This window comes from Corvus moneduloides, chromosome 4, assembly GCF_009650955.1.
Source record: "Corvus moneduloides isolate bCorMon1 chromosome 4, bCorMon1.pri, whole genome shotgun sequence".
Taxonomy (NCBI): Eukaryota; Metazoa; Chordata; class Aves; order Passeriformes; family Corvidae; genus Corvus; species Corvus moneduloides.
In genome coordinates, this window is record NC_045479.1 from 13,594,341 (window position 1) to 13,606,782 (window position 12,442).

Genomic DNA, 12,442 nt, shown 5'->3' on the forward strand with positions numbered 1-12,442 from the left:
TACTTAAACATCCATGTTTCAAAGTCAAACAAAGAAGAATGGATGTACTTAATAAATCAGGACTGCTCTCTGTTGCCATATTTTGGATCCCAGTGAGCCAGCCCATTCCAAACATGCCATGGCCCTATTCTCCCCCTTCCCTCTCCTCAGAGGTGCAGGTGGTGCAAAGACCCGGGGGCCTGTTCTGATACAGCCCTGCTGCACAACCTCAGCTCAGACCCCAGAAGAAATGGTCAGTTTATGAGAAGCAGCCGTGAAATAGCAGGAAGAAAAAGGTGAAATTGGAGACAGAGACAGGATTGGTGAGAGGGGGACTGTTACCTGTTCGAGCAGGCCAGACAGGAAAAGCCTAAAGTCCTAAAGAACGAAAATAGGGAGGTGGAAGCTCTCTGACAGCAACTCAGTGACCTCAGGGATTTGTTCCAGGGAACAGCAGAGGCTGACCCTTCTCCTCTGGACTGATGCTGAACTGGCTGGAAAAGCCTCTCAAGTATCTCAGCCAGGAGATGGGAATACCAGCATTTGCTCAGAAATTCATTAAATCCCAGCCATCTTCTGCATGTGTAGCACAGCAGGTTAGGCTATAAACTGTCTCCAATGATAAATTAAAGTTCTTTGGCTTGTAGTTGGGTGTCACTGGGGAAGAAAACCTGCCTGTATTTGTATTGCAGCCCAGCAGGCTGGGTGGTGCCCAAGGACTAACAGCAGACCTCAAACCCTGTAACAACACCCAGCCAGAGCAGCCACAGGATTTGTCAGGCTCTGTCTGAACCTGAGCTTATTTTAGTTTGGATTTATCTGTATCCATAACAAATACCTTTAACTTTGTCTGCATCTCCCTTTAAGCCAAAACACACATTGTCCAACTTGTACAAGCTGTAATGGACAAAGTACCCAAAATGCCCAGGTGGTTGTTGTCCAACCTGTTTTGACCTCATTTTAGTAGATTACCTATAACTAAGATGTTTTGCCTCAATTTTAACCCTTCTCCTTGTGGAGACAAACTGATAAATTCAAGTAGTCACGTAAGTAGATGCATGAGCAAGACATGCTAACAAATACACTGAAATCTCTAAAAATTCCCCAAACACAGCCAGGATTGAGGAAGAAGAAATACTCAGCAGTAATGCTGTACTCTGTGCAGCAGAGAACTTGGGATGCTGACAAGGAAGGTTGAGCAGAACACTAGAGAAATAGACACCGAAAATGCAATATAACTGTTTTACACAAACTTATTCATGAGGGTTAGCAACAATTGAATTATTTGAGCAGTTAGTATCACTAACTGGAGGCAGGGTAACTGTTTCTTGTATTTGTTATGTTTTTATAGGTTACTGGAGCACTGCTTGAACTAATAATAAATTCTAGTTTTGTGAAGCAGTCCCCTTTTTGCCTGTAACAAAACTGTGTAAGGCTATAACATCAGCTTTGAAAAGGAAAAAAAGGAAAAAATATCAAACCCAAAACCAGTGTGCCCCCTAAACCCTCCCAGGACAAGAGAGCATTTCTGCCTGACCTTGGCACCAAAACCCTCACAAAAACCTCAATGCAAATTAAAAACTGGGATTTTGAAAGAAATGAGTAAATCCAAAACATCCAAAGATTTCTGTTCAGTGCATTAAATGCTGGTGAGTGGTTATTTTCTTGCCCCCTTTGAGAAGAGAAAAATTCTGTGTTAATCACTTTATTTTTGGTCTGCTCTCTTTCTCCTTATACCATGGTACAAATCAAGATCATTCCAGCTTATTTCTTCATGTTAAACAAATGGCAAAGAGAAAAAGACTTAAAAAAAATCCATCAAGGATGGTGACAGAAGAAACCAGCCTTCCCTCCAACATAAAGCTTCCTTCACACAGAACAGGAATTTACCCCGATGGAAGATGACCCTGGCTGGGCAAGAGGCCAGAATTGGGTTTTTCTTACTGACCTTAGAATTAAATCCTTTGCTTTCTCTGAAATGGGCACCTCTGGAGGAAATACCAACGTTTCTTTCCAGTTCATAACTTTCCTGTAAGTCTCTTGTGGCGTTTCTGAGCAGAAAGGTGGATACCCTGCACAAACAAATAAAAAATTCATAAACTTTTCCCAGAAGAGCAGTGACCTCTGCTTTTGTCACTGGGGCTCCCAAACCTAACAAATATTAGCCAGAGGTTTTCTCTTCTAACAAATGGACCCCGTTACCTTTGAACAACTCTTAAGCTGGGGTTTTTCACATACCTATTAGCATTTCATACATAATCACTCCCAAGGACCACCAGTCACACAGCTTGTTGTACCCAGTCTGCATAAACACTTCTGGAGCAATATAGTCTGGGGTTCCAACAGTAGAATATGCCTGGAAAACAAGTATAATCTCTTTAAAAGGTAAATACTGTGGGTTTACACTTTGCAATACCTTTTCCTGGGGATTCACATACAGGATCTTGCTGTTTAGGTGAGCAAGAATTAATTAGAGAATTCACAGGAACTAAAATCCCAATAATATTATTCTTTTATAATTCTTTTATAATAAACAGAGAGAACCTCGAAAATAAATGGAAATCATCCTCTTTAACGTGATGAAACCATAGAATATTGCAACTGCAATATCAGAAGGTCCTCTTAGCTAAAGTTTCAGGTAGCTGCTTTACAAAAATACCCAAGAAGTTCTATTGTTGTGGTCTTTGTTTACTTTTAAAGGCATAATCAGTGGTAGATTCCCAGGTGTGACACACACAATACACAAGCTGGGTATTGGGAATTTCTCTTAACTGGTGAAAAATCTTCCATGGGGCAGGAGGGAGAGGAAAAAAAACAAAACCTGACAAAAAAACCCCCTCAAGACCAAAAAAATCCTCCAAAAGCAGTTTTCCCACAAAAATACTTTACTTTCATTTGTCTGACCATAAAGAAACACTTTGTTGGATTGAACAGACCCAAGACATTTAGGATTGAACCAATGGAAAAGTGAAAACGTGGCTCCTTTTCCAACAGTGTTGATGCAAATTGTCATTCTGGCCTTTCACTGTCTCTGTGGGACTGTTCTTCACCACACAGTTCTGCCACATCAGCCTTCACTGGACTTGAGAAAGTGTCTTTTCAGGGATCTAATTCCAGGCTGGAATAAGGCTGTGAAATACAGCCCCATGAGGCAGTGTGGTGGCTGCAATGTAATCTCATGTCTCATGAGGAAAGAAGAGACAACCCTGAAGGTTTTTAGGAATAGTGCAGTAGATGACTTTTTAAAAAGAGTGTGGAAAAATAAAAGGTTCCAAAATTTGACAGCTGAGGTTTTTTTGGTGAAAATCACGGACAGGGATGAAAGTCTGAAATCCCATGGCTGACAGACACTTTGCTTTGGTTCACTTCATGCCACAACTTCCCCTATTACGTGACCACTCCTCATCACAAACCCAGGCTGGAGCACTCCAGTGCCAACACCCTCCCACAGCCTTTCCACCACGTTCCCATTGAGCAGAATGGGAATTCCCCACAATTCTCTAGAAAGGAATCCCGCAGCCACACATCTGCTTGTGACCAAGCTGCAGGAATCAGAGCCAGGAGTCCACATTGCCCACACCAGGTCAGTGCTGCAGAGAGCTCCAGCCACCTTGGCCACGTGGCTGCTGACACCTGAAGTCTTGGGCCACGTGCTCACAAGGAAACAAAGGCATAGAGAAGAGCAGGGTCTTGCTATTCCAACCTGGACCCCCTTCTTTTGAGTTATTCGTGATTTTGGGAGCTTGTAGAGAGTGACATATGAGGGCCTTGCAGGTTTTAAGAACCAGGAACACTAGCACTGAGTTTTAGTTTAACATTTTGTGTAAATAGTTTAAAAGCAAAACAAAAATTATACATTATTTAATTAACTCACCAGCTGTCGCCTGTTCTTCTTCCATGTTTCTGCTTTCCTCTTTGAGTTCATATTCTGAAATGCTAATTTACAAAATAGTTATTAAATAACAATTGCATTTGTGAGAATGAAGAGAAAAAACATTTATAGGGTTCCAGTTTTAAATAACTATTTTGTATATTTAGAATCCTTTAGTCTGGAAAGAAATACTTGATTATAACTGAAAATGGGAACATGAGAACAACTACTGTCCAATGCACAGCTGAAACTCATGTAAGTAGGACACCTCATCAGCAATTCTAAATTGGAACTTGCTAAAATTTTTAGATCAGCTTCTGAAAAGATTCATGAGACTGAAGTCACTGACTTCAGTCTTTTGGCACATGAAACCCATGTCCCTCCTGAAAGAGCAGTTCTGTAACTTCACTAGCACTATGAAAAACACATTAAAATATAGATACATTACATTATGTGCATTCATATCTGTGTATGAACGTGCAAAAATGCATGATTACTGCAGAAATCATAATTTCTTGCCTGTGAAATGCTCCCATGTCCCAGGGAACAAGCATTTCCAGTTTTCCAATTAAATGCAATCTGCCTGCCCCATCTTGCTTATCCCAGCAGAAACACAGGTACAATGTACAGCTGCAGCTCAAAACCATTTACATGTTAAACTAGGACAGCTCATACTCACAGAAGTCACTTGGTGGGTTGTGTGTGAGGTTCCTGTAGAACTCTGTTCTGTGGGCTTTCTTTAAACCTGTGCAGAGCCCAAAATCAGACAGCTTTACATGACCCTAAAAAAAAAATCATCAGAGAATGTGAAACCTTTATTTAGATAGGTAGTGCTTGGAAAAAAAGACTTTTAATCACTGCACATGCCCTCTCAGGCCATGATGGACAGGCACAGGACAAGCAGAGAAGCAATGACTGAACCTTGCTGTTCTGGAAGGGTCTGTTTTCTCTTCAGCAGGCTGTGGCCTCCCAGGAATGGTGATACCGACAATTTCCCAACAGCTGAGGGCAGCTACTTTGCCTGCTTTTGTTTTGAGCTGGACACCACTTCGACTGAGAAAGCCTCCAGGACAAAATTCCTTTGCTTTGTTTTGATGGTAACCTTGGCTTTAATCAGGTTCCCAGACATCAGTGCTAGATAGAACCCATCAAACCTGACAGACCTGTGCATGCTGTGATAATGCCTGGCCTCCATCATCTTAAAGACCTTTTCCAACCTAGATAATTCCATGATTCTGTGATGCTTACTGAGTGCATTTCATGGCCAGAATGGTCAGTCTAACTGAGGGAGTTTCCACAGGTGAGTGGGTGATTAAATAAATGTAACTGTAGAAATTGAACATTTAGCATTGTCTGAATTGTCCATAGCTACTTCAAGATGCATGAAAGGAAGAGTATCACCTTTTAATGTGTATGAATATGAGCATCTGGTCACCCTGAGTAGGTTTTCTCCCTTAAAAGCCTTGCCTTAAATAGTTAAAAGGCTTTTCAGTAGGACTTGGCTTTGTTTAAGCATATTGGTGTTCTCCAAGGAAAACACAGTGGCCATTCCCTGCCTTCCCTCCAGCCAGTTTAAATCTCTGGGGTGGCACCAGTGGCTCCCACTGCCCAGCAGCAGGATGTGCAGCCTGAGATCTTGGAAGCACCAGCAGTTGGTGAGCCCAGTACATGCCTTGGCATCCAGCAGGAGGTTGTCTGGCTTGATGTCCCTGTGGATAAATCCCAGCTGGTGAATGGCATCGATGGCCAGCACTGTCTCAGAAATGTAAAACTGGGTCTCCTCCTCTGATAGAGTGTCCTTCTTCATTAGTAAGGTCATCATGTCACCTCATCAAAGAGAAGAAAATACAGCTTAGGGATCAGAGCATTTTAAATCACAAGCCTGATGTGAATCACAAGACTATAAGAAACCCCAGTAGAATCCAAATTTAACCTTGTAACTAGCCTTATAGTTACTAATTATAAAACTATTACTGCAAGGACCTACAAACCCAACTTACTTTTTTAGTTGAAAATCCTAAACAGGAATTTTAATTGAATAGCCCAGGAAAATAGAGTTGATTTTTACACACGTTAAATTTACTGCACAAACTGTTTGAACAAAGGCTTTTGTTTTGATTTTACTGTTAATAGCTTCAGCTGTAAAAAGCAGAAATTTCTATTAGATTAATTATTTAATTCAAGTCTATTTAATACCACTTCACAACCTTTTTTCCTTCTCCTAAAAATCAGGAATGGTCACATGACTGGAACTTCACTTAAAAGCATGTTAACGTTTTTATTTTCACAAATTATACAGCATGTTTGTTTCTAACATTTTATAAAGCTGCCAACAAAAGCTAAGGAAGAAGTACCTCTATCACCTGATGCCACAGCACCCAGCTTACCTCCAGGTAAGAACTCCATGATCAGGTAAAGGTTCCTTTTATCCTGGAAGCTGTAAAACATTTTCACTACCCATGCTCCATCCGCTTCAACCAAAATATCTCTTTCTGCTCTGATATGGGCCACCTAAAATTTTTTTTTAAATTATTATTATTAAAGGACAAATATTGAAATATTTCAACAAAGAACATCACATTACACTCTTAGCTCCACCGCATCTTTTCATGACCTTTAGCCAAGGAACTATTTTCCTAGCTCTTTCCATGCTCATATTTTCCATTCTTTTTTACTAGATCCTAGGGTTTCCCTAGAAACACAAAGCACAGCTTGTTAAGATGGTTCTGTTTGTTAGAAAGAACTGACAGAGCTGGTGGAAAAAGTGCAAGTGAGTTCAGGAATATCTGACCTTGCTCAGGATATGCTGGTTCCAGCTAAGGCTTTGGAAAATACATGGAAAGCTGCTACCCCATAATTTGCTGGAAATTAAGAATAATGGAGATTGGAGGAGGGGTGTGTGTTTTCACTACAATGTACCCTCATCCTGGAGGAAAAATTAAAGACATATGCATGGAAAAATATTTCTTGACAGCTGTAGGAAAAGCAGCAAACAGTCTTCGGCATCTCTGCCCCAGTTCTGCTGGTGAGGAACATCTTTACACGAGTCTTGTCACAAGGCTGCATGGGACAAAGGTTCTCCCTCTGCAGGAGACACTCCAGCTGGGATTTATCTGCCTTTATTTAGTCTCATTAGAAAGTATTTCCTTCCACCCTCCACTCCTCAATGCAGCTCTAAAATACAATAGGAAAACTTTGCTTCAAAATAGCCAGGATTTCTCCCAGTGCTGCCATGCTTGGAAAAAAAAATACTAGATTTCTTTTTTTTATGTGTGTGTCCTCTTGCTCTCCATGGAACAAGCCAGGCAATGAAAATTCCAGCAGATAAAAACTCTCCATGGAAGATCACTGTCCCAAACTGAATGTAGAGCACAAGCTCAGACTCCTTTCCACATCAGGTTCGGCAATGGGGGCAGCACCACACAAATCCTGGCTGCTCTGCACACCATGCTGCTCCTCTGGTTCCCTAAATTCAGGGCATGGGCTGCAGGAGACAAAATAATCTGTGCCAGGAAAATGAAAAGTACCACTACTGCAGGAAAATGATGTGCAAATGGTAGGTAAAGCTTGGTCTAGTATGAAAAAAGTCCTCTTTTATCTATGGAGACACCCACCCTTGATTTCTTTGCTTTGTGGCGCTAAAGTACTTGCTGTGTCCTCACAGTGAATTGTTAGCTAAAAAGTAAAAGCAAAAACCAAACCAAACAAAATCAAAGCAAATAAACCCCCAACAAGATTAGATCCAACTATAAAGCAAATCCAAGGAAGACAAAGCTGATGAACAATGTGATTTCTGCTGGCTTTCTTGAACAGAAAGCATTAAATACCTCTGTTTTTACTTTGGCACAGGATTATTTTTCCAGAAGCATTTTCCTTGAAATGCAGTTTTACAGATTCAGTACTATCAGCTCCATGTTGATAAGGGGAGAAAAATAAAATCTTTGTCACTATTGCAAATTGGTTGTAAATAAAGTATTTTTAAAAATGCAGTTACATAACCTTATTTCCTAACTTCTGCTTCTTTTGTGCTGTGGTAGCAACTCCATAGACCCTTTGGACTGCCAGACCATTACAGGGGCTTTCAAAGGTGGAAAATATTTTCTAGACAGGGTAAGTTTGAAATTTAGGGGGCTTATAGATCACAAACCTGCTCTTTCTCCAGCATATCTGCTTTTCTCAGTATCTTCATTGCATAAATGTGACCTGTATCCTTCTTCTGAACGAGGCGGACCTTGAATGAGAGAGAGAGCCCAGTCAGTCTTCTCTGCCTCAGAAATCCACTGGACAGCTCCCAATTGCCAGGCATGGAAAAGGTCTCTTGTTAAATTAAAAACACACTGAAAAAGGAATTATTCTGCACCATGTACAACACTAACACTAGGGAGGAACAGTTACTGTTTGAGGAAAAGTCAGCAGGCACAGTGAATTCCAGGTAACTTGGACTGTGTAGGTTAAAATTCAGGAGGAGAAATAACTGATGTTACACAGGGCAGAAAGGAGGTTTATCAAGAGGAGCTGTGCCACTGCAAATCCGTAATTTCAGAGGGCCATGTGGGCAACATCAGTGTGGGAAGCCATGGGAAACTAAGCATCTTCCCAGAAGCCTTGGGAAATCAATGCATGTGATTAATCACTACATTTATCACGCTTGGAGAATGACAAAAATAGAGACCGTTCTGCAATAAAACAATTCATTAAATTGGAATTAAAGTGCTTCATTACAGTGGTCGGTCCCATTTCAATCTCCTGTTCAAGCAAGAATGCCACAAACCTCCCCAAATGCTCCTCTTCCTATGACTTTCAAAGACTCGAAGTCATCCAAGCCGAGCCTGGTCCTCTTGAGCCGCAGGAACTCCGTTTCCTTGCGAGCGTGCTGTGACCTGCGCAGCTTTTTCTGAGGACACAAACACAGGAATCCATCAAGCATTTGGCAGTAGAGAGTCAAGATATGCACCCTCCCTTCCTGGGAAGCTCTTCTCTGGAATCCCAACAGGAGAAAAACTTCTACGTTTCTTTCTGAATTTCTCCAAGTATGATCCTCGAATATGGTCTTTTCTATAGAAGCCTCAGGCACAGTTTCACCTTTTTTCTTGGTAGGTGGTGGTATTTTATTTTTATTACTTAGTTATTAAAAAAAAAAAAAGAAAAATAATGAAGAAAAACTATCATACTGGTCCACAGTGTATCAGTCCCAAGGCCAAAGTCACTGCCTGAGACAAGGACTCTTCATTTTGGGCAGCATGAAGGATCAATAAAAGCTGAAACTTGTACCCCACCAAAAAGAGTGATGACAGGCAACAAGGAGCTTAGTAAGCAGCAGAGGTCCTGGTTACAGATCTACAACAAAGTCCATTTGGTTTATGGCAGGCAGGCACTCAATTCTGAAAGAAAAATCTGTCCCAATTCCATCATATATTTCATCTGATGAAAATGTCACTGGGATTCACCCTGAGAGAAGACAAACGCTGCTCCCAAAAATGCTGAGATCTCAGAGACTGCTAAGGAGGAGCCTCGATCAGGCACCTGCCAGACTCTGTGCCGGGATTACAACATCCCTTAAAGCCACAAGATGGCAATACACACCCACACTCATTTTCCCACTTCCCACTAGTTACAGCAGTCACAAAAACTCAAAAAGGACTGAGACACTCTTCCTACTTATTTCCCAGCCTATCCTGAAGGCAGGCATGGTGTTAATGGGCCTCAGAAAAGCAACTTATTGACCAAAGTTCTGAGAGATGGCAACCAGACTGAGATCCCTCCTCATCTGTGTCCAAACAGAGCAAAAGTGTGACGGTTTACTGTTTAAATCAAGAAAAATTGGTGCAGCATTTTGCTTTCTACCCACTTCTAACCACATGCCACATTTTTTTTTTGTTGCCAAATACAATAGCAAACAATTTTAATATTTGAAAAGCTTGCTATATACTTGCTGTTGCTATAAGAACTACAGGTAGCATGAAAAGCTTTGCAAGTATCAGTCAAGCATATTCCCAGCTTCCCTAATAAACAGGTTATTGACAGGGGCAACATTCATGTACAAAATAAAACTTACTGTCATGCTGGCTGATGTTTCTGTGAGCTCCTCAAATGCCCATTTGAAGCAGTGGGACAAAAGCAAAGCAGTTTGTAAGGTTACTTAAAGCAGTATTTACCTCCTCATCTGCAAGGCCTTCCTCTTCCATAGCCACTTCCAGCTTCTTCTGCCTGCCAAGGGGAGAAATAGGGGATTGCACCTTTTATTATTTATTAAAACCAAACACAACACCACAGCAAGTCAACACCTTTGCTTCACATACTCCAGTTACTGAAGAATTTGCCTCAAATGGAAATCTGAAGGCAGACAGCCCCACTCCACCCAGTTACTCATTTGTGAACAAAGCTGTAGAAAATGTAGAAGCAAATTTAAGCACATGCTTATGTATTTGCAGAATCAGGTATTAAACATACATGAAAAAGGATGTTTAATGTTTACATCTTGTTGAATTAAAGCTGTTTTTATCAATTAGGATTACAAACTAGAATAAAAATGGGTTTTTTTCACCATTTCTATCTCAGCTCCATCTCCCACACCCCAGTCCACTCCAGCTTCCATCCCCTCTGTGTGACCACCTCCCCCTGGTCACACACCTGGTCCTGCCCCCCTTCCTCTCATGCCAACTAACCCTACTCCCCTGGATGCACCACCTCTCCTCCCAGTGTCCTGGCCAGGGCAGGGCTCACAGCTCCAACTCTTCCACTGGTGCCATGCCAGGCTGGGAGGCTCTGAGTGGGGAGCAAAGCCTGGGAATACCCCACAGGTGGCAGTGGTCAGCACATGGCAGTGTGGCTGCAGCACCCCTTTTTATCCACCCACAGGATGCTCCTTTATAGCTGCCAGGGTGCAGCTTTCTGAAGGCTGGTTACCCCCAGCAGCAGGCAAGAATTCAAAGGCTTGGAGGCTGCTGGTGCCTCTCTGCACTTTGGCAAGTACAGCAGGATCCTCTAAATTAAAGGCCCTTGATAGACAGTCTATTCTCCTAACTAGAAGCAACTCCATTACATGGAATAATGACTAAATATGATGAAGAGAGAAACCCTGCTGCTTGACTGAAAACCCTTCAATTAAAAACATATTACCAGGGGAATGATAATTTCACACAATGATGACAATCCAACACAACATTCATTATAATCAAACACTTGGTGCTTTGACACTTAATTCAAGTGGCACTTACACCACCTCAGAGACAGGACTGGGCACTGCTGGGAGAAGGTGACTGGTGATGACCATCACATACTCCCATGCAAGGAGTACCAGGCAGCACCACCCAAGCAGAACTTACAGATGAGGATTACATTATTCCCAAAAGTCTTCCTGCCCACCCAAGAGCCTCTCAAACCCTCCAGCATCAACCCCTTATTTCTTTGCTTCCCCCGATTTCCACACCAGCTCTCTGCCTCCTTTCCTTGCCCCATCACCCCATCAAACACCTCTCAGTCCTGTTCCCCATCTCCTATACACTCCCTCCTGCAGGGTTTAGGAGTCCTGGCATGAGCTCCATGGTGTAGAGCACGAACAGACACCACATGCCACTGCCTTACCCCAAACCAAGGTCCCATCCCTCAGCAGCTCTGCAGAGTTCATTCCCTGGGGCACATGCAGAGGAATCAGAGGTCCTCAACCCCACATGGAAGGGGAAACCTCACATGTACTGCAAAATAAGACTCTGCACAGAGAAGTTTCTACAAGGTAACTCTGAGGAGGTAAATTGCATGAAAACATCAGACGTGGAGGTCCTTGATCACTCAGGGACTGGGATGTTCACAGGTCCCTCCAAAGACAGCCTGTGCCCTCCAGGAATTCACTCCCTGCCACCACATATAGAGAAACTTCCCAGAGCTGTCCCATTGCTGTGGATTGAAGTGCCCTTGAACAAACACCAAGAACAGCTGCAGAGGGGTGAGAGGAAGCAGAGGCAGTACCTGGTTTCCCTCTCCTCGTGCTGTATGATTAGGTTGCTGTAGAAGTTCTCCAGTGTGAGTTTGGCCACCGTCACTCGCTCCCGGGTGTGGTTACTCATGGGAAAGGATGTTGTAGTCCCTGCAGTCATTGCCATGGTAACATGTACTGAAACAGAGCAGGTCAAATCATTACTCACTTCAAAAAGAAAATTTAAAAAATATATATTCCTCTTTCCCACCCTCCAGCTCCAAATTCTTAGGCACTCCAGAATTCATAGTAAAGGCACTGTTCTTTAGATATAAGAAACTCCATTAAAACTTGCCTTATAAAATTATCCCAAGATAGCAGGGGGATGTGCTACCCACTCTCTAAAAAATAACATGTTGGCAAAACAAAGAGTGAATCATAGCAAAGAGCACTGCATGCTCTGGGCAGCTCACCCAGCTGTGCTTGTCCACAAATAAGGAAAACGTCCCTCTGGCAGACCTGGGCCCAGCCTGGGGGAGGGAAAAGGAAAAGGGGAAAGAGGGGGAAGGATCAGGCAGCTCCCAGAGCTGGACTTGTCACAACTCTATGACAATTTCAAACTCCAAAAATTCTTGATGCTAAAAAAAAGGATGGGATAAAATGAGACAGTGAATGGACCA

At 42.4% G+C, this 12,442-nt stretch overlaps 1 protein-coding gene across 2 annotated transcripts in view; it reads right to left on the reverse strand.

The window, feature by feature from the left end:
- Positions 1–12,442, reverse strand: part of STK38L (serine/threonine kinase 38 like) — a 45,918-nt gene that overhangs the window by 6,726 nt on the left and 26,750 nt on the right. For both annotated transcript variants that reach the window (XM_032106185.1, XM_032106186.1), the window contains exons 2-11: positions 11,816–11,960; positions 10,006–10,057; positions 8,622–8,744; positions 7,998–8,081; positions 6,238–6,361; positions 5,523–5,677; positions 4,530–4,632; positions 3,854–3,915; positions 2,218–2,335; positions 1,928–2,051 (exon numbers count right to left, since the gene is read on the reverse strand). In XM_032106185.1, the coding sequence (XP_031962076.1) occupies positions 1,928–2,051; positions 2,218–2,335; positions 3,854–3,915; positions 4,530–4,632; positions 5,523–5,677; positions 6,238–6,361; positions 7,998–8,081; positions 8,622–8,744; positions 10,006–10,057; positions 11,816–11,949 (1,079 nt within the window). In that variant the 5' untranslated portion in view covers positions 11,950–11,960. The remainder of the gene's footprint in view (positions 1–1,927; positions 2,052–2,217; positions 2,336–3,853; positions 3,916–4,529; positions 4,633–5,522; positions 5,678–6,237; positions 6,362–7,997; positions 8,082–8,621; positions 8,745–10,005; positions 10,058–11,815; positions 11,961–12,442) is intronic.